General features: G+C 43.9%; 5 protein-coding genes across 14 annotated transcripts; 3 read left to right on the top strand and 2 right to left on the bottom strand.

Annotated features, from left to right (window-relative positions):
- Positions 1–205: 205 nt before the first annotated feature.
- LOC103994000 (fatty acid desaturase DES3-like) lies at positions 206–4,381 on the top strand. Its single transcript, XM_009414250.3, has 8 exons — positions 206–645; positions 732–821; positions 938–1,004; positions 2,211–2,303; positions 2,392–2,577; positions 2,666–2,746; positions 3,816–3,953; positions 4,026–4,381. The coding sequence occupies exons 1-8, from the start codon at positions 257–259 to the stop codon at positions 4,215–4,217; spliced, it is 1,236 nt and encodes a 411-aa protein (XP_009412525.1). The 5' UTR covers positions 206–256; the 3' UTR covers positions 4,218–4,381.
- Positions 4,382–4,512: 131 nt separating this feature from the next.
- Positions 4,513–10,439, top strand: LOC103994001 (calcium-dependent protein kinase 3). Its single transcript, XM_009414251.3, has 7 exons — positions 4,513–5,535; positions 6,333–6,476; positions 6,655–6,807; positions 7,982–8,097; positions 8,184–8,351; positions 9,665–9,895; positions 9,982–10,439. The coding sequence occupies exons 1-7, from the start codon at positions 4,878–4,880 to the stop codon at positions 10,129–10,131; spliced, it is 1,620 nt and encodes a 539-aa protein (XP_009412526.2). The 5' UTR covers positions 4,513–4,877; the 3' UTR covers positions 10,132–10,439.
- Positions 10,440–10,557: 118 nt separating this feature from the next.
- LOC103994002 (probable serine/threonine-protein kinase PBL26) lies at positions 10,558–12,777 on the bottom strand. 2 transcript variants are annotated; one of them, XM_009414253.3, is made up of 5 exons: positions 12,238–12,776; positions 11,912–12,099; positions 11,622–11,811; positions 11,128–11,519; positions 10,558–11,023 (listed from the first exon to the last, which is right to left on the bottom strand). In XM_009414253.3, the coding sequence occupies exons 1-5, from the start codon at positions 12,338–12,340 to the stop codon at positions 10,769–10,771; spliced, it is 1,128 nt and encodes a 375-aa protein (XP_009412528.2). In that variant the 5' UTR covers positions 12,341–12,776; the 3' UTR covers positions 10,558–10,768. The 2 variants fall into 2 exon arrangements, with proteins under 2 accessions (XP_009412528.2, XP_065019543.1); XM_065163471.1 differs by having other exon boundaries at positions 11,128–11,811; positions 12,238–12,777.
- Positions 12,778–13,473: 696 nt separating this feature from the next.
- On the top strand, positions 13,474–19,024 carry LOC135645896 (PWWP domain-containing protein 1-like). 5 transcript variants are annotated; one of them, XM_065164789.1, is made up of 4 exons: positions 13,474–13,663; positions 13,783–16,307; positions 16,440–18,293; positions 18,698–19,024. In XM_065164789.1, exons 1-3 carry the CDS (start codon positions 13,658–13,660, stop codon positions 18,031–18,033), a joined length of 4,125 nt encoding a protein of 1,374 aa, XP_065020861.1. In that variant the 5' UTR covers positions 13,474–13,657; the 3' UTR covers positions 18,034–18,293; positions 18,698–19,024. The 5 variants fall into 5 exon arrangements, with proteins under 5 accessions (XP_065020861.1, XP_065020859.1, XP_065020856.1 ...); XM_065164787.1 differs by having other exon boundaries at positions 13,475–13,663; positions 13,802–18,293; XM_065164784.1 differs by having other exon boundaries at positions 13,475–13,663; positions 13,783–18,293.
- Positions 19,025–21,227: 2,203 nt separating this feature from the next.
- On the bottom strand, positions 21,228–23,177 carry LOC135644637 (dof zinc finger protein DOF5.6-like). Of its 5 annotated transcripts, none has more exons than XM_065162394.1 (3): positions 22,910–23,177; positions 22,600–22,733; positions 21,228–22,116 (listed from the first exon to the last, which is right to left on the bottom strand). In XM_065162394.1, the coding sequence occupies exons 2-3, from the start codon at positions 22,680–22,682 to the stop codon at positions 21,303–21,305; spliced, it is 897 nt and encodes a 298-aa protein (XP_065018466.1). In that variant the 5' UTR covers positions 22,683–22,733; positions 22,910–23,177; the 3' UTR covers positions 21,228–21,302. The 5 variants fall into 5 exon arrangements, with proteins under 5 accessions (XP_065018466.1, XP_065018468.1, XP_065018467.1 ...); XM_065162396.1 differs by having other exon boundaries at positions 21,228–22,064; positions 22,910–23,176; XM_065162395.1 differs by having other exon boundaries at positions 21,228–22,112; positions 22,599–22,733; positions 22,910–23,175.
- Positions 23,178–25,124: the final 1,947 nt, after the last annotated feature.

The raw sequence follows: 25,124 nt of genomic DNA, 5'->3' as shown, positions 1-25,124 counted from the left end.
AACTATATATATATATATATAACTATATATATATATATATATATATATATATATATGGTTTCTCGGCGGGGCGAGGGAACCCCCCACACGTGATTCGTCTGCAGCAGCCACGTGACTCGGGTCGACCCAGTCCTGAGGCACGCATCGCGTCAGAGCGCGCACGCTTCGGATCGGAAGAGACGATGAGTGGTGGCGAGCCGCCCAAGAATGCACCGCCCGAGTCCCTCCCGCGCCCCTGACCAAGAACGACCCAGCCATGAGGCTCTTATACTCCTCCTCCCCCTTCTCTGGGATATCCCCACTCTGCATTTGGCCTTGGTCTTGGACTGCCGCCGCCGCGCCCGCGCCCAAGAAGATGGTGGCCATCACGAGAAGGGAAGAAGAGGTTACCGCGAAAAGCGAGGAGGATAAGTCCGACCTCGGGAGGCCGCCGCCGTTCAGGATCGGCGATGTCCGTGCGGCCATACCCAGCCATTGCTGGGTAAAGGACCCCTGGCGGTCGATGAGCTACGTCCTTCGCGACGTCGTCGTCATCGCCGCGCTCGCCGTCGCGGCCGGCTATCTCGACAGTTGGATCGTCTGGCTCATCTATTGGCTGGCCCAGGGCACCATGTTCTGGGCCGTCTTCGTTCTCGGGCATGACTGGTATCGATCCACATTTGGTCGCTGCAAGGTGAGCAACACTAGATAGAGTTCGGAATGGAGGAACTAACGATGGCTTCTACTGACAGTGGCCATGGGAGCTTCTCCGACAATGTGTGGCTGAACAATGCGGTGGGTCACTTGCTTCACTCCAGCATTCTGGTGCCATACCATGGATGGTAAGTTTTCGATTCGATTTAGTCTGCGATTCTTCGAGTTGGATCAATGGAGAAGGTGAATGTTTGCAGATATCATAAGTTCTTGCCTTTTCCTTGTTTGTTGGTGCCGGGAGCAGGAGGATTAGCCATAGGACTCATCACCAGAACCATGGGAATGTGGAAAAGGATGAATCTTGGCTCCCGGTGAGTAGTTTCTTGCCTTGTTTGTTCTTTCTAGTTCTTGTACCAGTTGGATGGTCTTTGATCATTCATAGTCTCAGATAAATCCAGCTCCTGCTTTTGTTGTACTGGTTGGGAGTTGGATGGTCTTTGATCATTCATAGTCTCAGATAAATCCAGCTCCTGCTTTTGTTGTACTGGTTGGGAGTATTTTAGCTGTAAAATTGCGTACTCACAATCCTTTCTAGTTTGTGTAGGAGCTGGGTGGTCTTCACCTTGGCTTGGTTCTCAAGCTCCATGATTGGCACTGAGCCATGGGTTGTCCAATTCAGCTTATGAGAACTAGACTTGAACATTATACCTTCATTTTCTAATATAAGCATTATTTTAGTTGGATGCTTAGGTAAAGAGTTTGTTCGAGTTCCTGGTGATTGGAGAAGAACTCATCAATATATAAACTCATCAACATTATTTGGCTAACTAGTAATTTGTCGGCTCGACATGATGTTTCAATGTGTTCAAATGGATAGACACTGTAAACAAGTGATTGCTGGCTCATTTTAGAGAATAAACTTGAATCTAATTGTTTGATTCAAACTGGCTCAATTTATTCCTCCGAAACAGATTTCCGTTCTTGGTTTTCAATTTAGCTACACTCAGAGTTTCTGTTTTAAACTATTAAAAATTTTGTTTCTCATGAAGCTATTTAACACTATGGCAGGAAAGGGATTAAGCAGTTGTTCCTTGTAATGCTACTTAACATGATTGTTCAACCATACTTTTGATTTCATTGAGACAATTATGGCTATAATATTTGGTTTGTCTGAAAGGAGTTCATGATATGTGCTTTAAGAGGCAATGAACCCAATTCCCCTACAGAAGCTGCATGGCTTGGGAGCTGGTCAAGAGTGTTCTGCTTCCACCGTGCTAATTATTAATACAGAAGACTAGCTATCTCTCAAGACATCTTGATTTGTGAACAATGGAATCTAACTTAAGATTCATGTTTGAAGGACAGAAAACCAGACTCGTCGCTTAGAGGGCATCATGAAACATGCTGGAAATTTCAATAATGTTTTTCTCTTTTGAGAATCTCCTTCTCACCGTAGACGAACAACCTTTAGTTTCTTTCAATGAACACTAATTCGAATAAATAGTTGGTGAAATTCCGTGTCCAATTGCTTATTTCATTTGTTTGCAAGAACAACAATAACTCTTTCTTTCTCGCAGCTAACTGAGAAGACGTACAAGCAAATGAATCCAACCGGCCGAAAGATGAGGTTTACATTACCTTATCACTTGTTTGCATTCCCTGTCTATCTGGTGAGTTTGTGCATTCACCAAGAACAAAGCTCCTTTAATTTAATTTAGCAAATTCTAATTTAATTTCTTGTCTGCCATAATCCAAAAGTTGTGGAGAAGTCCTGGAAAAGAAGGTTCCCACTTCCTCCCGAGCAGCAGCTTGTTTCATCCAAATGAAGAACACGATGTTATCGTATCAACCGTGTGCTGGTCATCCATGATGGCCTTGCTTCTTTGTCTATCCTGGGTGTATGGTCCTGTTCCAGTGCTCAAACTCTACGGTGTACCCTACGCGGTGAGTATGTTCACAAAGAAATCAACCGTAACTCATAAAAATTACTGATCGCATTATCATCTGATATACCTTCAATTCCTTGCATCAGATTTTCATAATGTGGCTAGATTTGGTCACGTACTTGCATCACCATGGTCACAGCGAAAAGCTCCCCTGGTACCGCGGAAAGGTAAGAAAATATTTCCTCATCTTATAACAAGATTCTGTATACATGTATATCAATCTATGAATTCAAGATATAATAATTGTGATGGGGCAGTCGACAAGTAGCAAATTAAGTTTCTAAGTGGAATCCTCTACTGAAGTAACAACATTCATTAAAGCAATTGCTCACAATTGCCTTGGAAAAGATTCGGCCAGTGTAATCCCATAACTATAAAATTTCTTTCATTGGAATGGAAAACTCTTTGAATCTTTGATAGGAGACCATGCCATCTGTTTCAAACTTGTTCACTTATAGGTTGTCAAGAACAGGACTGGTCATGTTTTGGTGTGTTGCTTCTCCATTCACATGCTTCTCCCTGTTAATATTTCGGAATTTTGGCATCCATCTTCCATTTTGTATGGCCATAATGGCACACACCAATCTCCTTGTCGATCAAGAACAACAAAACCATTCCGAAAACCTTGATGAAAAGTGAGGCTCTCAGTACTGTTCAGTTTAGAAATGCTTCCCATATATGCCTTCAAAGTTTTCATTCAGTGATTCTAGCAATTTTCCAATAGAAATTAAATGTGTTTGTTTCTCTTTAAAATTGAGCCAAGTGCATGCGGACTTGTGAAATCATTTACTACCTACTCATATGGATGCTTTAAGAACACTTGACCATAGATCTTTTCATGCAACCGAGGAAGGATTCAAACTCGGGTTCCGTCCATTTCATGGTGGATAGGATGGGGACAGGGCATCCTCTTAGTTGATAGGACAGTGACAGGGTTACGATATGCACAGATGGAAAAGTTAGATAGATCCAAAACCACCTCATAATTAGATTGTACAGTTCCTCTGTAGCTTAGCATGAACATTGTACAGTTCCTCTGTAGCAGGAACTACCACCACCGAACCACATTGTACTACTGTTCCTCCATAGCCTAATATGCAGAATGTTAGAGTTTGATTACAGAACCATATAATATTGGGGGAGATGAACCTGACAGAGCTAGGAATCAAACTGAAAGCTTTTGCTAAGACCTGACCTCACTGCTGCAACTTGCACTCACCTTGTGTGTCTTTGTAGGAATGGAGCTATCTGCGGGGAGGACTGACCACCCTCGACAGGGACTATGGGTGGATAAACAGCATCCACCACGACATCGGAACTCACGTCGTTCACCATCTCTTTCCTCAAATACCACACTACAATTTGGTAGAGGCGGTAAGTTCGCATTTCACCACTGGATCTGTCGTCATTCTCCGATTTCCTCTTACCTGTGACCATTCGTTTCAGACGCAGGCAGCTAAACCTGTGCTGGGGAAGTATTACCGAGAACCGGAGAAATCTGGGCCTCTTCCGCTCCACCTCTTCGGCATTCTACTCAGAAGCCTCAGAGTCGATCACTTCGTGAGCGACGAAGGAGACGTCGTCTACTACCAGTCCGACCCTCAGTTGTATGGCGATTGGCAGCACAAATCCAAGTGAAGTCTCCCGTGTCATTTATAGGATTACTAGATGCCAGAATTGTTCGTCTTTTAGATGCTTTACGCAAGTGATGGATGTCTGCCTTCCCATCCCCCCCCCCCCCTCTCTCTCTTATGTTTCGAGTCTTCTGTACGGTGAATGCTGGCATCAAAGTTTCATATTTATCTTCACACAAAACAGGATTGAGAACGCAGGTGTGGTTCCTGTGTCGTGGGCCTCACTTCTATAGCCAATGGGACGACGCGGTACGTGGTGGGTCCCGCGCCGGACACGCCAGAAGACACGTGGTCCCCACTAGCAAGCGTTATGCCTATCCCCAGCGGAGTAGCTGATCCCGCAGCGACGAGCTGCTCACCCCTTTTCTTCCCTCTTCTTATCCTCCTCGCCTTCCTCTGGCGCTCCGAGGCGAATCCACGCAACTCCTCTCGGCACACACGCATTGGGGAAACGCCCCGCTGCGAGTCTCGCTCTCTTCTCGTTTTCCCGAGTTACACCCGACGGAGGTCTCAGCTTCACCCATTCCCATTCCTCCCTCGCTTTTCCCAACAGAAAAGGAATAGCCCAAAGGACTCTTGTCTCGAATTGTTGATGTGAAACCCTAGCGGTCTTGGCGGTGTTCGATCGCTTTCTGGGAGGAAAGAGATCGGATCGGAGGTCGGGATGGGCAACTGCTGCCTGTCGCCGGAGGCCGTGGCCCGGGAGGATGTCAATACCCACTTCCCCGTAGCCCACCACGACCACGGCGGCTCCACCGGCAAGAACCACCACCACCACAACGGGGGCGGCGGCCACTCCAAGCGGATGATGGTGCTGAGCAGCGACGCCAGGTCGGTGGGCGGGATCGAGGAGAAGTACGTGCTCGACCGGGAGCTCGGCCGTGGGGAGTTCGGCGTCACCTACCTCTGCATGGACCGCGACACCAACGAGCTCTTCGCGTGCAAGTCGATCTCGAAGCGGAAGCTGCGGACGGCGGTGGACGTGGAGGATGTGCGACGCGAGGTGGCGATAATGCGGCACCTGCCGAAGAGCCCTAGCATCGTGAGCCTGAGGGAGGCGCGCGAGGACGACGGCGCGGTGCATTTGGTGATGGAGCTGTGCGAGGGCGGGGAGCTTTTCGACCGCATTGTGGCCAGGGGTCACTACTCGGAGCGTGCGGCGGCCGTCGTCGTGAGGACCATCGTCGAGGTTGTGCAGCAGTGTCATCGGCATGGGGTAATCCACCGTGACCTCAAGCCAGAGAACTTTTTGTTCGCAAACAAGAAGGAGAACTCGCCGTTGAAGGCGATTGACTTCGGGTTGTCGATATTCTTCAAGCCTGGTGAGTCCATTTCTTTGGTGGATCCGTGTGCTTAATGTAAGATGACGATCTCATAGTCAAAACCTACTTCTTGACTTGCATTTGTTGCATAAATTGCTTATACCTTGCAGAAAACTAAATCATTTCCGTATCAGAGCTAAATTGCTTCATAAATTCTGGTCTCACATGCTGCTACAGAAGAAACGTATGTAGTGATGTTGATTTTTAGAATTTTAAATTTGCCAGGATATCCTATATGTAGGATGCCTAATGGGATGACACCAAGAAAATTGTTCATAGCACAATAGAAAAGGGCTGTTTGATGCATGAGGCTCTGCAAATGCAGGATCTACAATTTTTAATAATAGTAACAATAAAATAAACCTATTGAAACTTTCGTGATAACCATTTCAGTTGATTCACATCTTTCTTTTTTATGTTCTTTCCGTGGAGTCAGGGTTGAATGAGCTGCTTATTGCATCCATAACATTCTGGCTATTCCTTTTCTTTTATAAGAAACTTTGATGCTGAAGAGTGTATCCTTCTTGGTTGCACCCAACCAATTATCCTTGGTTGTAAGGTAGGTGTATCCTTAGAATCTAAACCATTGACTCTGATGATTGCTAGCAATACTAGTTAAGAATTTTAACCTTTTACCACATGATGCTCTGTTTGAGCTGAGAAGTTTTTTGGTTGATATAAGTATGAACTTTTCTTTTATAAGTGGGCATCAAAAAATGAAACAAATATTTACATGCTTCCTTTTCATTTGTTAACTTCTTTCATGTGATAATTAGTTTGTATTTTTCCCATTCTAGGGGAAAGGTTTTCTGAGATTGTTGGAAGCCCATATTACATGGCTCCTGAAGTACTAAAACGTAATTATGGCCCAGAAATTGATATTTGGAGTGCTGGAGTTATTCTCTACATCCTACTGTGCGGGGTTCCGCCATTTTGGGCTGGTAAACTTCAAATTAGTTGATCTGCATTGTGTCATTAAAATATTATTAAGACTTTATTCTGCCACTTTCTTCAGCTATTATAATCTTCTGGCCTTTGTTAAGTAAATTTTGTTAGCTCTTGTTAGTTCTGCAGATAGATTTTCTGTATAAAAAGGAATACACTGTGTCTAAATTGCAGAAACCGAACAGGGAGTTGCACAAGCCATTCTTAGGGGGATTATAGATTTCAAACGCGAACCATGGCCTTGCATCTCAGAAGGTGCTAAGAAATTAGTCCGGCAGATGTTGGAACCTGACCCCAAGCTTCGTTTAACTGCAAAGCAAGTGCTTGGTATAATACATTGTCTTCCTTTCTCATTCACTAGTGAAGCCATTTTCCATTTGCTAGAAGAGCTTGTTAAATTTTAATTCCAATTTGCAAGATAATTCATCAGTTCATTGTCAGTTGATTCATCTTATTACAACTGAATATTTTGGCTTTTAGATTCTTCATCGAATAATCTAAATTGAGAAGCTAGGGTCTACAAACGATGGTAAATTGAGCTGTATAAATATCCTGATTATTACCAATAACTTAGAAGGTTAAGGGTAATTACACAAGCTACAGACTTATTTTTAGTCTTTTAAGTGGCATGTTTCAAGTTTCTACGACTTGTTGGACAAACTTCATTAATCATATATGTAACAGACCAAGTTCAGGTGCAATTCTTGCTATTTGTCAAAACTGTGAAAATGGGACTCGACACAAAAAAAATCCAAGATTTGACTATTGCTAGCTAGTCTCATACTGGTTATTGCATGGCACAGTAGGATAATATTTTAAATAATTATGATGCCAGCATGTTTCATATCATCATATCCAGCTGGTAGTGGTTTTAAAACTTGAAGCATAATGACATTCCCTCTTTTCACTGGATTTCAAAGTTGAAGCTCATGTAGAATAAATAACAAATGAACTTTATAGGTATGTTATGCTGCTGAAGATTTATTAATTTTGCAAAGGATTAGCTTTTGTTTACTTTGGTGTGATCCTTTTCTATTGTCCTTACATTACTGCATTCGTCTTCTTTTGTCAAAGATAATATCTCTGAACAGTTATCTCTCTGAACTTTTCTTGTGGATTTTAAGTTTCTATACGACAAGCCATGCTAATGTCTGTTCATAAATGCTATTGCATTTACATATTTAGTAGTTATAGTATGAAATTATGGTCATACGCAACTGTTGTTTAGTAAAAATATTAGTGATTATGATTGTGGTAAGACTATACTTTTGTTATGTGACCACAAAAGAATGTCTGGCGTAATCGTCTGCCGAGACTTTGAGATAATATGCATTAGCTGGAATGCTTGTCTATCATTTTTGTAACTTGATGCTTAATTTGAATATTCTTATTTTTATTTTATTTTTGATAAGTGAATATTCTTAATTTTAAGTCCCTCATTTTCCTTTTTGTCCAGAATATGATGTTGAACCGGTGCTTATATAGTTGATTTTTCTTGTAGAGCATCCTTGGCTTCAGAATGCAAAGAAAGCTCCAAATGTACCCCTTGGTGATGTTGTCAAGTCAAGACTCAAACAGTTTTCAAGGATGAATAGATTCAAAAGGAGAGCTTTGAGGGTTCGTTGCAAAATGTTCTCTAGTTAACTATTTTAAATATTTTTGACATTTTGAGTATATGTTTATTTTGATCAACTATCAATTAGGTTATTGCTGATCACTTGTCTACTGAAGAAGTTGAAGATATTAAAGAGATGTTCAGGATGATGGACACCGATAATGACGGCATTGTTTCTCACGATGAACTTAAAGCTGGGCTTGCTAAGTTTGGTTCACACCTTGTGGAGTCTGAAGTGCAGATGCTTATTGAAGCTGTAAGTGAATTGTTCACATATATATACATGAATTCCTATGCTCCATGTATTTTAAGTTCACTTATATAAGAAACACCTGTTTGAAACCTTATTAGTTTTGATGAGAGCTTGTCCCCTTTTTCTCTATTCCTATGCTTGGAATTTTAATTTTGGAAGGTCTTGTCCGGACTGTTTAAGTGCTAACTAATTGCCATATGGAAGCTTAAACCTAGCGGCAGAACCTTTAGTTTGAACATTTTTATAGTAATTGTGATCTAACCAATCTTATTAACTTAAAGAGTAAACTTAAAAATCCTGTGGGTCCTGTAGCTCTTGGGATTCCCTGAAGGAGATATTTTTGAACAACTTGAGCTGGGCTCAACCTCATAAATAGGGACTAGTCTGTAAGTGGCCTGGCTCAGCTGATTTGTCTAACTTGGCCTGGATCCTGTAGTTCTTGGGATTCCCTGAAGAAGATATTTTTGAACAACCTGAGCTGGGCTCGGCCTCGTAAGGAGGGACTAGCCTGTAAGTGGCCTGGGCTCAACCTCAGGACTGAAGAGTTGTACCGTATGGAGGAATAATTTATAAGTTAGTTAAGTTTTCAAATTTCATTGCTAATTTTGCTTAGTTAGGGTGACAGGAGCTTCAATATTAGTAAATTGCTTCCATCCAATTGATGCTTAGTTCCTGTACAAAGTGTGTCGCATCACTCTTACCATTTTAACAAAGGTTCCTTGGAAAGTCAATTACCAAACATCTTGTGCATCTTGCTTCATATTAATTTCAAAGATCAGCAAAAGGTTCGGTGAGGAAGGCAAATGGGAATATAGTAATTTTTTGTAATCTCTTCAAATTTCTTGAGAGATTTTTGGGTGACTTTTTTGTGTCAGTGGTAGATTGAGTATACACTTATGTTCAAGGTTATTTAGGTCTAAATTCAGCCTTACATGGTCTGGAAATTAATATTGGTGGAAGTGGCTCTCATGTAATTCTTTAAGATGCATGAATCTTTTTTAGTGTTTTCCGTAAACATCAGGGCTGGCTTATCACGACAAAGTTCTTGGTGATGAGCAGCATTGGATTTTTCCAAAAGCAAAGTCAGTGTACTTAGGATCAAAGAGAATGAATTGGATTCCAGGAGAGACATTTGTAATTGTTCAAAAAATTGAAGAATCTTCAGCAGAATCATGGATCTTTACAAGGAAATGATGTCATAGGGGTTTGTGTATACTATGCACCAAGTAGATTGATTGATTTTGTTTCATCTGATAATCTTCTTGCTTGAGAGAGAAAAATATGACAGAACCTAATCATTTCAACATGCCAAACAGGTTGACACCAATGGGAAAGGTACCCTGGATTATGGAGAATTCGTAGCTGTATCTCTTCATTTACAAAGAATGGCGAACGACGAGCATCTCAGAAGGGCCTTCTCCTATTTTGACAAAGATGGGAATGGCTTCATTGAACCCGAGGAGCTTCGTGAGGCCTTAGCCGAAGATGGAGCTCCTGATAGCACGGACGTGGCAGATGATATCTTAAAAGAAGTTGACAGCGACAAGGTAAGCTGTCCGTTCCAACTCTGGAATGTCATGTCTTTGTCATCTCCATCACCAACAAGCTAGGGTGGGCTTTTATGTGATTGTAGGACGGGCGAATCAGCTATGACGAATTTGTCGCAATGATGAAGACTGGGACAGATTGGAGGAAGGCTTCACGGCACTACTCCAGAGGAAGATTCAACAGTCTGAGTGTCCGACTAATGAAGGATGGGTCCTTAAACTCGAGTAAAAAGTGAACTAATTGCCAGAGTTATTGCTTATCCGAACAATCCTGATGATTTAGGGTCGGCTCCAGGTCGACCCTCAGATTTCGACCATCACGATGGGCGATCAATGTTGCATGGTTGCCGTGCCACTGTCTCATACAACATGTTGTATTTGCTGTCACATAATGTACCAGAATGGGTTTTAGGATTAGGGGGATTAGTTCATCTAGTGCTGCAAGAGAGATTTATCTTTTGAAGGAAATGGACATGATAACTAGGGAAAACTGTCAGCTGGAAGAACAGAACATCCAATGTTATTTATCATGATTACAAGCTTATATCGCTTTCTCAAAATTCATATATATATATGCGTCAGTTTGAAATATATGAGACTGTATCGAGAACCCTATCACAACATTCTTCTCATGGCCGATCAGATGAAAAGCCAAATGGAAATGCTTTAATGGATTTATATAGATCCAGAGAACATACAAGTTATATGGGTAATGCAGGAGCAAGAAGGAGGACCTGAATCCCAATCAATGGTGCCCTGAAATCTCACTCCACATGCTGCTGCTACTCTTTGACTCCTAAGAGTGACAGAGCTACAGAAACAGAGAAGCAACAAGCCTCGAGTAGTTGTGAATGTCCCGAGTCGGAAGAACCATCAGTCGCTACTTTCATCACTCTGCTCATATTCATCTTCTAACACACTATCTTCCGGTAACGAGTCCGCTGCCGTCGTAAGAAAGCTCAGCGCCTTGACGACATCAGCCATTAACGGGCGAACCGAAGCCTCTTCTTGGAGACACATTGCGGCGACGGCGACTGCTTGGCTCAATCCTTTAGCTGGATAGTCCCCTTGCAGCAGCGGATCAACCAGCTCCGCGTACCTCTTCTGGTCTCTGAACATGGGCATTGCCTGTTCAAACCAGAAACAAGCATGAGAGAGAGAGAGAGAGAGCAAGCATCGACTAGAATTGTTCGTTCAAAGGATAAACGATGAGAGTCCATTCCATTCCATACCCAGGCGACGAGGTTCTGTTCATTGGTTGGCTTCGATGCATCGATGACTCTCCTCCCGGTGATTAACTCGAGCACGACGACCCCGAAACTGTACACATCCGACTTCATAGTGAGCTGATCCGTCCTCGCACATTCTGGTGCACAGTATCCATCCGTGCCCATCACCATCGCAGAAACATGGCCTTTGTCCCCCATGGGGCCGACCCTCGCAAACCCTGAATCGGAGAGCTTTGCATTGAACTCTTCATCGAGCAGGATATTGGATGATTTCAGATCTCGGTAGATCACAGGCGGGTTGGCCTTCTCATGCAAGTACTCCAGACCTTGAGCGGTACCATAAGCTATTCTCATCCTCGTATACCAGCTTAAAGGTTTCTGATCAGCTGGGATACCTGATCCAACAGGGAAAGCAAGGGAAAAAGTAATTTGTATGCAAATGCGTGCATGCATGGGTGGCAAGAAAGTATGAACAGAGAGACTCTCGAGGACAGTACCAAGCAAATGGCCTTCCAAGCAACCCATGGGCATGTATTCATAGACCAGAAGCCTTTGATCACCATCAGCACAGTATCCTACAAGCGTGACTATATTTTCATGTTGAAGCAGACTGAGCATCGATACTTCAGCTACGAATTCTTTGTTGCCTTGGAAGCCATTCCTGTCGAGCTGTTTGATGGCTACGATCTAACCCACAACAAGAAACTCATGAGCAATCAATCATGCCGCATGTAATCCATCGATCAAAGGAAGAGATAAGAGTGCCAAAGGCTTCTTCCGTTTTTACCTGCCCACTCTTCTCAAAGCAACCCTTGTACACCCGACCGAACCCTCCTTCGCCCAAAAGGAACTCAGGCCGAAAGTTCTTGGTAGCCGAAGCAAGCTCACGGAATGTGAATGTCTGCGCTGCAATATTTGCAGTTCCAGCATCCTTTTGGGCTGCTTCATCAGAGGTTTTCTGTGTGGGATGAGACTCTGCACGGTGATGAGTTCACGATCATATTTCTATTTCGATTAGTTCTCTCATTCATCGGAATTCGTATGCTTGCTTGTAAACAAACACAAGCACGAGTTCTAAGGAGGAAAGGAATGTTTGAAGCAACAGGAGCTCACCAGGCTTTCCATTTGGCTCATGCTCCTTTACCACGCCCGAAGCCGGAGGTAGTAGGTCCTCCTTTGGGATATTTTTCTTGGAGAAACAAGGGAAGCAGCTCATTTCTTCTTAGAACACTCCTTGGCTCAAATTGGCATTCCGAATACATTCAATTCACCGAAGAGGAACAAGAAGGCCCGAAAAGATCCCAACTTGCAGCAGCGCCGGGTTGGATGGAATTAAGGGACACAAAAACCACTGCCGTGATTTGAGGGCAGAAAGCGCGGAAGGTGGAAGTTTGATCCGAGACGCCCCCCCTCCCCGAAAGACTGGAAACACGTCCCGGCAACGGCAGCGAGTCGGGTCAAGAAGGAGATCTTTTTGGGGGATAAATGCCAAGGGAGGACGAAACGGGGGGCCGTCTTTTTTGGGGGCAACGACGACCGGTGGCTCCTCCGGAAGCGGCGGGATGGTGTGAGGACGCAGTTGAAGCGCTCTGAGGACCAAACGTGGATCGGAAAGAGAGGAGAGCGGAGGAAACCGCTCGGAGGGCGCAAGGCGTCGTTGACATCATCTTTGTAGAAACGGCAAATGCGTCGGAACAGAAACACAACCGAGAAGCATACGGACGTTCCGGTCCCTAAGATTCGTGCACCGTATCTGATTGCCGCATTCCCCAGCAATCGCGGGGTTGAGAACTGATAGAATGGCTCTGAGATTCGTGCAGGATATCCGATTATCACATTCGTTTGGTGGGCCCCTGCGGCACAGTCAATACGACATTCCTGGATCTCGAGCGCGCCGAGGTTCGTGCACGAGATCTGATAGAATGTCTGTCGGTGGGCCCAAGTCGCTGACGTGACGATGCTTGTGTAGGCCCGCCCCGATGTTTCATGTTACTAAGTGATGTTGGAAGTCGGATAACTCACTTATACGTTAGTCATTGGTGATCAACATCTCGGTGATACGTGAATACCGGTTTAATAATATATGATGAATATTTTGATTTTGAAATAGAGTGAATACTAATCTCAATAAATGAAATTTAAAGCGAACTCATATTTTTCGAACATAAATTTGTATGTCGCAAATTTATAACGTGCGATATAAACAACGTGCACCCACAAAGCGTTACAAAGCATAAATAACGGGCGCTATATTCCGTGGCGGCTCAATTGTAACCTATTTACGATCACCGCCGGCGGACGTGTGTCTCCTTGGTAGAGCGGTTACAGTGCCTCCTCCCGCGGCAAAGGTAAGGGCACCGGCGGTACTAGGATCGCAACCCTCGATTTGGTGCAGCTGGTCCGATAGGGACGAGCATTCGACACCTGGAAACGTTTCCTCCTCTCTCTTCGACTCGACCTCCCTCTCCACCCCCCCTCCTCCTCCTCTCCTAATCTCTCCAAAGATCGATCTGTTGCACGTCGACGCCACCAAATGCAGGTAATTCTCCCCAAAGATCCTCCTTGATCTTCGTCTCTTCGTTTTCCGTATGTAATTCTAGGGTTTCGCGATGTGTTCAAGAAGTTGTTGGGATTTCTGTTTCGATATCAATCGGTTAGGTGACTTGTGAAACGGCAGAGGGAAGGATCGTCCAGGGATTCTCTTATCCGATGACCTCCAACTCGGCGATGGAGGACATCGGAGGCCTTGACCTGAACGTGGCTGGAGATGCCGGGGAAGATGGTGATGGAGGTTGTTTGGCTGGTACAGGCAACGGGGATTCGATTCCACGGGAGGCGGGAAATGCTCCATCTGGGGATCAAGATGCGATGATGAATGCCGCGGAGGACACGAGTGTTGCGGACACCGGTGGCCGGGGTCTTGAGATTCCTCGTGGAGCGAATGAAGCTGGGTTACAGATCATGGGGTGTGGTGGTGCTGCCGAAGTTGGGGAAGAGATGCAAAACGATGCAAAAGATGAGGGGAGTAACAGTTGCCTGGGTCACGGATTCAAAGGTGATCAGAATCCTGAAAGCAATGTGGTAGAAGAGACAGGGAACTCAACTGCAGAGGTTGAGACCGTGCCAGACAAGTTTGAGCCGGCGGAGTCTGTAAACACCAGCAATGAAGTTGAATCTACCAAAAAATTTGAGTCTTCTTTCGTGGAGAAACCAAACTCAGAGAATGATCTGATGACTCGAAATTTGGTTGAGAGCGTGATTCCTGCTACTGAAGATGAAGCAGACGAAAGTTGTTTGGTAGCCGAAGATGAATCTGGAGGTCACGTCAGGAAACGACCAGAAGTTATGGAGACACAAATTGTTATTGAGTCTGCAAAAACAATGGATGCCCTTGATCTCAACGAGGTTGAAGGCGTCAAAGATCTTTTCATTGACATCAATGCAAATGTTGATGGAGAAAAGGATAATGGATTAAAGAATGAAAATGGTGTTGTGCTTGTGGGGGAAGTTATATCTCACGAAGAGAAGGAACAGACTACATCAAATGCTGCAATCTGCTGTGACTCAGTGGGAGGACATATTTTGAGTGAAGATGACTCACGTTGCTCTTATGACCTTTCAGTTGGTGCAAAGCATGCAGAATGTGCTGCAGAAAATCTAGCAACACTAGCGTCTGCTGATTTTGATGTGGATAAAGTCAAAAGATTGGTGGATGCATCAGATCCAGGAGCTATTCAGGTCGAAGTTTCAGAGAGCAGCAACCAAACTGCAGCCAGAAAAGGACATTCATCTTGTGCAGATAAGAAGTTTATCACGGTTGGATGGCTACAGCCTGAAAAGGGTACGGTGGATTATGTAAGCGGTGAAAGACAAAAGAGATCTTGCGATGATGAGAAGTCAGAAGCTGTTTTTGTAAATGTAGGATGTCTATCAGGGAGCAAATCTTCCATGAATCAAACAGGGGTGGAAGCTGACAATTTGGAGCGTGTGGCAGATCAGGGGAATGTAAAAGGTGGGGCTGTGGAGATCAGTGACAAAAGTGAACCTACTAGATGTGGTGTATCATGTCCGGTGAATGTGAGTCATGTGACCAAGCATGATTTTGTTGATGGACATATTGATGCTACCGAGATCGACCTGGGATCTGATGCATTGGATGCAGGATGTGCAATGATGGCTGTTGAAGCTGATCCACCAGTTGCTTTTGTCAAGGTGGACACTGAAAGCTTGGAGGGAACACCTGATGGGGGAAGAGCCCAGGTTGATGTCATAGAGATGAGCAGTGGAATCAATCTCCCTGGGCATAGTCTATCTATTGTGAAGCAGAATAAAAGTTTTCCGAATGAGGTGGTGAACCATACTGTAGCTGATAGTCATCTTCATGCAACGGAAGGTGTTCTTGGACCTGGAACCACTGATCAGAATGAAGCAATGATTCTCAAGTCTTCTGTTATAACTAGTGAAAGGGTGGATGTCCTTACTTTGGAGGTCAATCAGGACAAGGAGTCACAGGAGTTGGATGGGAAAACTGTGGTGGGTGACTTGTCGATGCCGGATAATGATCAAGGCAGCTCGTCTGTCTTGGAGTTGCCTCTTGTGCCCCGGGAGAGTTCAGTGAATGCTAGTCCTGATGTAGATTCAAATGATGACCAGGAGATGGTGATTGATGAACAGGAGAACTCGAAGGGAACAGATAAGCAAACTGTTAAACATGCGGCTGCAAGACCTGGAATTTCCATCAAGGATAAGGACCAGCGTGCTTTGCGCCACGTGCCTTATAAAGATGAGGATGGTTTCTCCACATCTGATCTGGTTTGGGGTAAAGTCAAGAGTCATCCTTGGTGGCCTGGTCAAATTTGTGATCCATCAGATGCATCAGATTTAGCATTAAAATACCAAAAAAAGGACAATTTTCTTGTGGCCTATTTCGGGGACAAAACATTTGCTTGGTGTGATGTCTCTCAGCTAAAGCATTTTGAGACATTTTTCTCACAAATGGAAAAGCAGAGTAGCTCAGATGTGTTTGTGGGTGCTGTACAAGGTGCATTAGATGAGCTTTCTAGGCGCATAGGCTTGGGCATGACTTGTTTTTGTTTCCCTCAAGCAGCTAATGCCGGCATTAGTTACCAAAAGGTTGAGAATTCTGGCATTCGTGAGGGTAGCAACGGCTACACTTTTGACAGGTCTGCTATCTTAAGCTATTTTCAGCCTGGCAGACTTCTTGGTTATGTAAAGACTTTAGCTAAGTTTTCCAGTGGGAGGACTAATAAACTGGAGCTTGTGTCGGCTAATGCACAGTTGAATGCATTTTACAGGTCTAAGGGCTATCCTAAACTTTCTTCTTTCCAGTTTGACGACGATTTAACTGAGAGCTGCGCCGATATTCCACAATCTAAATCTGATAGGATTTATGAAGTAACCATTGAACAATCAAATCCTACACTCTCAGATTTAGTGTACGGAAAACGGAAATCAAGAGTAAGAGGGAGCTACTTCAATAATCAAAAGCATATATTGGAGGATGGAAAAAAACAAAAGAGCTTGTCTGAGCTGATGGAAGCTGAATATTGTCAGTTTGCAAATGGTGCAAAAATTGAGTCTGGTATGAGAGATGTTGAATCAGTTCCAATTTCTTCTAGCAAGAAGCGCAAGGTTACGGATTCTGATTCATCTGATTCGGGGAGTGGTAAGAAAAAGAGGCTTGACTCATTAGGAGATCTGGAAATTAAGCAACCATCGCCAGCTATTAGCAGTTCTTTTAAGATTGGAGAATGCATCCGTCGTGTTGCAAGCCAGTTGACTGGGTCTTCACCTATTCTCAAAAGTCATAATGAAACATCCATGAAGAATGTCTCCAAGAATGATAATATTTTTGATATGTTTGTTTCTGATGGCTTTAGCCATAATATTAAGCAGAGTCCAAAACTTAGGATAGGCATTTCAGAGGATTACTCTTCTCCAGATGAAATGTTGTCACAGTTACGCATAGTTGGAAGAAATCCAATAAAAGGATACAGTTTTTTATCTACTATAATTAGTTTCTTCACTGAATTCAGGGACTATTGTGTTTCTAGTTCTGCATGTCAAAAGAAACATCCTGAGAAATCTGGGGGTAGAAGGGGTAGGAAAAGGAAAGTCGACATTCAATCAGCTTTTTCTGAGATGACAGAACTCGATCACATGCAGGACTCTTATTGGTCTGACTTGGTTTCTTACGACAACCCTGCCAAAAGTAAAGAAGCTCATACTCGCAGTCAAAGAAAGAGGAGGGGAACTTCAGGAAAAACATCTACTCCAACACTGGTCTCCATTCTGCAAGGTACAGAACATCTACAAGTTGGAACAGTAAGTCCAAATGTGAGGCAAACTCCACCAACAGATAGGTCAGTAATCAGCATAGAGGAGAAGATAGTTGAGGAGTGCACACCAACTGCATTGATTTTAAATTTTAGTGGATCAAAGTCTCTTCCTTCTGAAACTGATCTGATTAGGGTTTTCAGTCGTTATGGACCCCTAAAGGAAGCAGCAACAGAAGTTCAACGAAGGAACAATCGTGTGAAAGTAGTCTTTAAGAGGCGTGCTGATGCAGAAATCGCTTTCAGTAGTGCAGGGAAGTATAGCATTTTTGGTCCATCACTTCTTAGTTATCGACTTAGATATTTGCCATCAACACCCGATACTTCTCCAGCGACCGAGCTACCAGACAAAAGGGACTCATTACTAGTAGAAAGTAGCAACTTGGACATTCCAGATAATCTACATTCATCAATATCCAGTGCTCCTAACACCAATCTCCAAGACAAAAGTGATGCCACACTCACAGAGAGTAGCAACACAAGTATTCCTGGTGACCTTCATTCATCAAAGTCCAACTCTTCTCGGGACACAAATCTCCGAATCAAAAAGTGATGCATTACAGACAGAGAACAGCAACACAAATGTTCTCAGTAAACCTCATCCATCAATGTCCCATGCTTTGCCCAACACTAATTTACAAGGCAAAAGTGATACACTACTCTCATAGATGGTTGCGATGCCAACCAACCCAATAACCTCCGTGTGCCAATAAGTTGTGGCATCAGCCAAGGAAGAGGGTGTCTTGATTCTAATCCAGACACCAAACCCAGAAGACAAATGTGATGCGACACATGGCAACATGGACATTTCAGGTAATCTTCATCTATTGACACCTGGTGCTTCTCACAGTTGATGTGTTTTCTTAACTGCATTTAATTTGGGGTTAAAATAACTAAACTATCCAAATGTGGGACTTTTTTTAGCACTGTGCTACCTATCTAATTGGATCATATGGGTTAGCAACGAAAATGAGAGATTGTTATTTGAATCCACATTTTACATGGGTTCTTTTATCCTAGATTATCTCGGTTAAACTCGTTTGCCTGGTTTACCGCAATGATTAGTTTAACCCTCCTTAGCCACGAAACCAAACACAGCCTTAGAAATTTAGATGCTCCCTCTTCACTTGGTTCGTTTGTAACCTATTATTAGTTGGTGTTTTGTTTACGCAGTGTTGAGATTCTGATGTTTATGCAAATCTATGCTTTTCTTTCAGAACAAGCAGAGACAGAGAGGGTAATTGTCTTGGGTAGTACTATGCAAGTTAGAAGTGAAGCATTAACTCCAAAAGTTGGTGAGGTGGATGAGCAAGCTGGCTAGATCATCTCCCAAGGGTTTCTTGTTGATATGCCATTAAGGTACTTCCATTTTTTTCTTGATTTGTCTCAAAAATTAGGTTGGAGAAATTCAAGTGCATGTTGTACAAAGATGTAAGGTGACCTTAGTACGAAGAGGGTTCTCCTTTGGAGTTCATAATAATCAAACATTACTTTGGTCATTTGGAGTTCATAATAATCAACATGAGAATGTCTAATTGACTCGATTGTTGTCTAAGTGGTCTTCGTGATATAAATGTTCTTCTGCTCCACGTACGGTTGGAAGCTGCTGTCTTTATCCTGTCTTATGCATATTAGTGGTTTTCTGGGAAAAATGCCATTGTTCTTTCAACTGCTGCACCTGATTTTGTCTGCAACACTGTGTGAATCTTCAGTAAATCTTTTGCTGTTGATTATTTGGTTATACCGCAGAAAAGGAAGTGTTCTTCTTATATGGTTATTTGTGACATTGAGATGGGATTGGCGGAATGTTAATGCACTTTAATATTTCTTTATTCCGAAATGCATCCTAACCAATCATGGCTTAGCAGTGTGTATTAGTGAAATTTACATAGTTGTAGTCGTCTCATACTTTTGTATTCGTGTTATCGAGGAGTAATGCCATGCATACATTATTGTTCTTCTTCTAATCACTCGGCTAAGGAACTGTATTGTTCACCCTTTAGGAGTGTATGCCAAACAAATAAGCTATCTATCTATGTGTCCGTCTAAGAAAAGAGAACTTTAGGAGCCATCTTTAATTCCCAGTAAGAAAAGATGATGGATGGCTTTGTTTAGATATAACATATCATTCGATTATATCATTATGGACTATGGTGTATTTTTAATCTCATCAAATTATATATTTTATAATGTCGTCGAAATGCTGACATATTGCTTCCGGTCCTGCTTAATATATCCAAGATTCTGAAGCTCCAACAAAAAGGAATCCTCGTCATTACCGGTGAGCAAAGGTTTCATTTGTTCTGAACGAGGTACTATCATGCGAGAATATGAAGGACAACTTAATTCATCTTTAAGTATTGAGAACATAAACTCATCTCATCTACAGGCTGAAGCTTTTAGATGAACTAACAGCGATGAATTAACACCTAGAAGGTACCTAAAGCTGGTACCTAGCATTGCGTAACACCGTCAATGTCGATCCCAAGCCATGATAAAAAAAAAAGTGGAGGGTTACATTAGGTTACTGATAATCAACGTAAAACTATGTTAGATCTCATTAATATAGATCTTAATCGATTTCAATATAGAACTAGATCGTCACTCGAAAGTGACGCGATGCACCTTCACCACCTAAGTATCCCGAATTACAAATGATAGGTTAGAAGGTTGTCCGAATGTGGTGCCTAGTAGGTGGTGAGGGTTCTCTCATTGTTTTAGACTAATAAATAAAGTAGTTAATCCTAGAATATAGAAATACTTTTAGATAAAAGATTAAAATTGATAAATATTATGATCAAAAGAAAAATAAATATTATTTATTTACAAGAGACTATATGAGTAGAGAAAAAATCTTAATAATACTCGATTTAAAATTTAATATATTAGAAAAGTTAGTATAGGAATTATTGTCGATAAGGATCGTATGAATAATGTTATAAAAAGACTTGAAAAGAGAATTATAGTTCTACAATTTATAAAACAATAATATGTTTTGAATATTATTAGCGGTTATGTTCCTTAAGTCGGATTGAATAATCAAACCAAAAGTGAATTTTGAGAAAACTTAAATGGGAATGTTTATAATAAAAAAAACTTATAATTATTGGAGATTTATAATTATCATTGATAATTATTTGAGATAGAGGAAGACCTAAAATTTTTTTAACAAAATCTATAAATAAAAATTTAAGTGCTCTCAACTTAATTAAATATATAATTTTTTTATATTTCTCAATGAAATAGTTGATTTTAAATAATTAAAAATTATAATTTTATTATTGTTATTGTTCCTTAAGGAAAAAAGCGCAGGCTATTAAACACCAAGTTTCTCCGAATGCTTAATGTCACCATCATGCTTAGGTGGCATGCAAGGAAGAGGGTGTCGACAACTTAGATTAGCTGTGCCTCTGTTCTATATCTGCGGGTTACGAAGCAAAAGGTTAATCCCATCGCTTTCGTTTCCACGGAGAAAGCAGACCAGCGTGATGAGAGCGGCAATCATGAAGAGAATTTTTTGGGAACACCACCACCCACTTCGTCTTTCGAGAGCTGTTCATTAATACTGCAACTGTCCTTCTCTTGCTCGACGAATGACCAGTTTCCTTTGCCCACAAAGAACTAGTGTTTCTTTCCGTAAAGCATGCGTATGATGCTGCTGCCACCAACAATAATGCAGCCACGGGGACTGCAAACCGATGACGATCGATGTCTCGGTTTTCCTGCATGCTTTTTAGGTCACCACTCTCACAATAACATCAAGAACATTGAAGGAGACCACAAGTTTTCATCATACAGATGTATTATCTATAGTTGTGCACCTCACAGCATGGAGCTATTGATCAGTCCATGCAAGGAAGAACCCACAGCACCATTCCAACAATCCCTTGCCGAATCCATGCTTCCTTCCTGCCACGAGAGACCTGTGAACGCTTTGGTATCCCCTCCTCCATCCATGGCTTCGCACGATCCTTGGCCGGTTGTTGCACCACCCAGTCCTCCGTTTTCCCCACCAATCTCCTCCAGCCTGCCATTGACTCCGTACCCATGGTAAAGGTGGTTTAACCCGATTGGTCTTGTGATGTCAAGAAATCCATGCCCGAGGGTGTCAAGAAAACCATTCGTTGGGGCCGGAGCAGATAACGCCGGATTAAGGTTGTGGCTATTGTCATCCAGGCCAAACTGCACCATGGGTGGCTGCTTTTGAAGCCTAAAAGTGAGGTCACTTGGGTCATATGTAAGAGGTGGAGGGATGAGAGTAGGGAGAAGTGGGGTGGATGTGAGGTCTAGTTCTTGCGCCTTCTTTGAGTAAGATGATGATGAGGAGGAGGAGGAGGAGGAGGAGGAAGACCTCTTGTTCTTCCTGCAGCCACCTCCCACAGGGACGTTCCTGAGAGAGCCTCCCAGGGTCCAGTACCTCCTGCACCCCTTGCAGAAGTATCTGGGCTGGGAGAGGCTATAGTTGTTGTAGTAACAGAACTTGGTGTTGGTGGAGGCACATCTGGGGCATTTCAGGTCTCGCTCCGGGTGAGGCCTCAGCCTCCTCTCCTGTTGCTGCTGGATCAATCCATGGCCAGCCATTGCCTGTCGGTGCACAGAAGAAGAAGAAGAAGAAGAAGAAGAAGAAGAAGAAGACCTGAAATCAACACACACCAGCAGTATAAATTAGGTTTTGAGTTCACAATTTACGGATCCTATCATATGTTGTTCGTGAAGAGATCAACACAATCCAAGAAGGATGCACAAAATCAGATAGAACTTTTGACATGGGAAATATAAGATCTAGAATGAAACCCAAGTCTGATCTTACAGTCGATGTGTTGTAGCAAAGAAGGAAGGAAAAGTGCATGTGGTCATATAACTACAACAAAAGAAGAGTCATCAAAACTAAAAGAATGATCGAATTAGATGTCACTCTGAGCAGTGCAGATTTTATAGGAAATTGTCTGTACCAATTTCCAGTGCAGAATTCCTCTCAGAAAACAAATAGAGGCCTTTTCTGAAAGGATTTCTGTTTCAGGATGGAAGTAAGGTGAGGGGGTGTATCTGCAAACCCTAAAAACCAGCTCAAGATCTTTCGAATCATCCAAATGGAAAGAGGAGAGAGAAGTACACCCACAGATAGCTTCTGCTGAGACCTGAGACGGGTAAAGCGAAAGAGAGATGATGGCCTTCACTCAAGAAAGATACAGAGAAACACATGATGAGAAATCATTTTCTCCATGCGTTGGAATATCCACTGCAGTGTTTACTCTGAAAAATGCCAAGATCAGAACCACATCAGCATATTGCATGACCTAAATAACCTCAGAAGGCCGATCTATAATACACAAAGAAAAGCAAATCATGCGCTAGTACTGAAAATTTTCAGCTTGCAATGGGAGTATCACTAGCTAAGGAGATTACAGGTCTCAGGCAGTAAGACGAACCTTCAATCCAAGCAATGAAAAATGACAAGAACTGGGAGATCGGTTAAGAGCTTTAGAAATCTCTACGCATGCAGCAGAAACGACCTGCGAGAGATCAAAATAGGCAGCAGCCACTCCAGCAGGTGCCTCTCTCTCTCTCTCGCCGGGAGATGGCAGTGGGCGCAATGGAGAGGAGAAGAGCCAACTCCGCCGCTGCACTCGCTAATAAATGAGAGAGAGAGAGACGCAGAGGGAGGAATGATTGGGCTTCGCACAAACTATGAGAGTGTTTGCCTGACACGCAGACAGAGGATTGGCATTGGAAGGTGGCGCAAGAAATTAAATGGTTTGATGTGATTGGATTCGCACACACGTCGGGCATGTGAGAGAACACGTCACCCAAGGAACGTTCCCTGGGTGATTCGACCAAACTAAAGCGGCAGCGGTGATGGGGCACGCGCGGGCGAGGGCCCCACCCAGCTTGACGCGTAGCGCGCAAACGTAACGCTCCCGGGCCCCACCGCGCTGGCCACCACATGGCACGGCTAATTAAGAACGCTGTTGGTCCCCGGGCGTCCTCGAGACACGTGCCACACGTGGAGGCCACTTCAACGTTCCCAAGTATACTTGGCGTTTGCGCTTCGAGACGCACTGCCCAAATCCAACTCACGTGATGGTCGTCGTGGCTGTCCACTATTTGGATTCAGATCGAAAGTGAGTCACCCTGAATCAAATTCAATGGACACGCCGTGCACGGCTTAATCGCCATTGGATCGCGGGCCGGGCGGAACGCGCTTGGCATTCCGCGGGGTGGCATTCGTGGCGTAAGCCGCGACGGAAGCTGCGACACGATGATTGATGATAGCAATCGTTGTCCCTTTCTCTTCTCGGGGATGCAATGGATGGATGTTGATTGGTGAGGACTCCGAGCGGACGATCCTGGACAGACAAAAAGCTTCGTGTGCATGCATCTGTGGACGCCAGTTGCGACTTGAGGACTGACTTAAGTCGCTACGCGGGCGCCTCTCCGCTGCCGTTTCCCCCACTCTTCCACCAACCGCATTCTCGGGATGGAGGACGAAAATTAGATCACGAGTTCCGCCACGGCTGGTAAACCATCGAGGCAACAGACGAATCTTTACCGTTGAATTCGAATGTTCGCGCATCTCTTAAAGCAAGCGGGTTGGGATCCGGGACGAGGGGTGATGAGGGTAATAATGGCGACATGACGTGCCACGACGTCAGCTACGCCTGGACGACACTCTGCCCGAGGAAGAGGGCAATAATACCGACTCGACGTGCGCTGACGTCACCCGCTCTCAGACAACGACTTCATCGTTGCCTGACCCCGCATGCTTGGCCGATGCAGAGGAGGACGACGACCGAGGCTCGCCCATACCCTGCGGTAGTTCTGTTCTCCACGCAATGCCAACGGCAACGTCAAACACCATCAGAGGTACGGTCCTGCTCCTGCAAGCAGGCACATCAGGTAACACTAAACTTACCTATAAATACCCCAGAGTTCTAAATGAATGGGGGGAACACCTTTTCATACAAAAAATTTCCTCCGCATCCACTGACTTGATCGTCGGAGGGGTCGGGCCGAGCTTCCGACCCGACCTGTGTGCAGGTACGAGAACGGGATCGCCTCTTCCCGATGCCATAGCAAAAGCTTTCCTCCCGACACGACATCCCGATCGGACCGTCGTAATCGGCCACCAAGAGATCTCGAGGGACGCTGCGCGAGATCCCCGTCATTCGGACCCCCGATCAAATCGCGTCGGCCCCGAGGTCACGACATAAAGTTGTTTACACCAACGAATGGTGGGGTTCGTTCGTGGGTAGAAGGAAGGAATAAACGGAGTGAGGACGGGTGGGGCCCAGGCTGACGGGCGTCCGGGCTTGGTCGGTGGTGTGGGACCCACACGTCGTAAAGGACGTTGCCAAGTGAACTACGTCCGGTCGCGCGGCGGAAACGGACGACGACGGCGTCATACGGATGGTCGCACCACCTTGTCGTCTGTGCCGGTTATTAATGGCTCCCCCTCCGGATCCGGTAAAGCATACGTCATCGAAGCTGCGTCGCTCTGTTTCTGCCGATTTCAAACAAATTGCCCTCATACTACCATATTACTAAATATAATATTTTAAGTAAATAAATATTTTTAGTTATATTTATAATATGGTAAATATATTTTTGGTATGAAAGAAGGGATGGAACTGACGTCATGACAAT

The sequence above is a fragment of the Musa acuminata genome, chromosome BXJ3-8 (assembly GCF_036884655.1).
Source record: "Musa acuminata AAA Group cultivar baxijiao chromosome BXJ3-8, Cavendish_Baxijiao_AAA, whole genome shotgun sequence".
NCBI lineage: Eukaryota > Viridiplantae > Streptophyta > Magnoliopsida > Zingiberales > Musaceae > Musa > Musa acuminata.
This window is presented reverse-complemented; position numbering and strand designations above follow the sequence as displayed.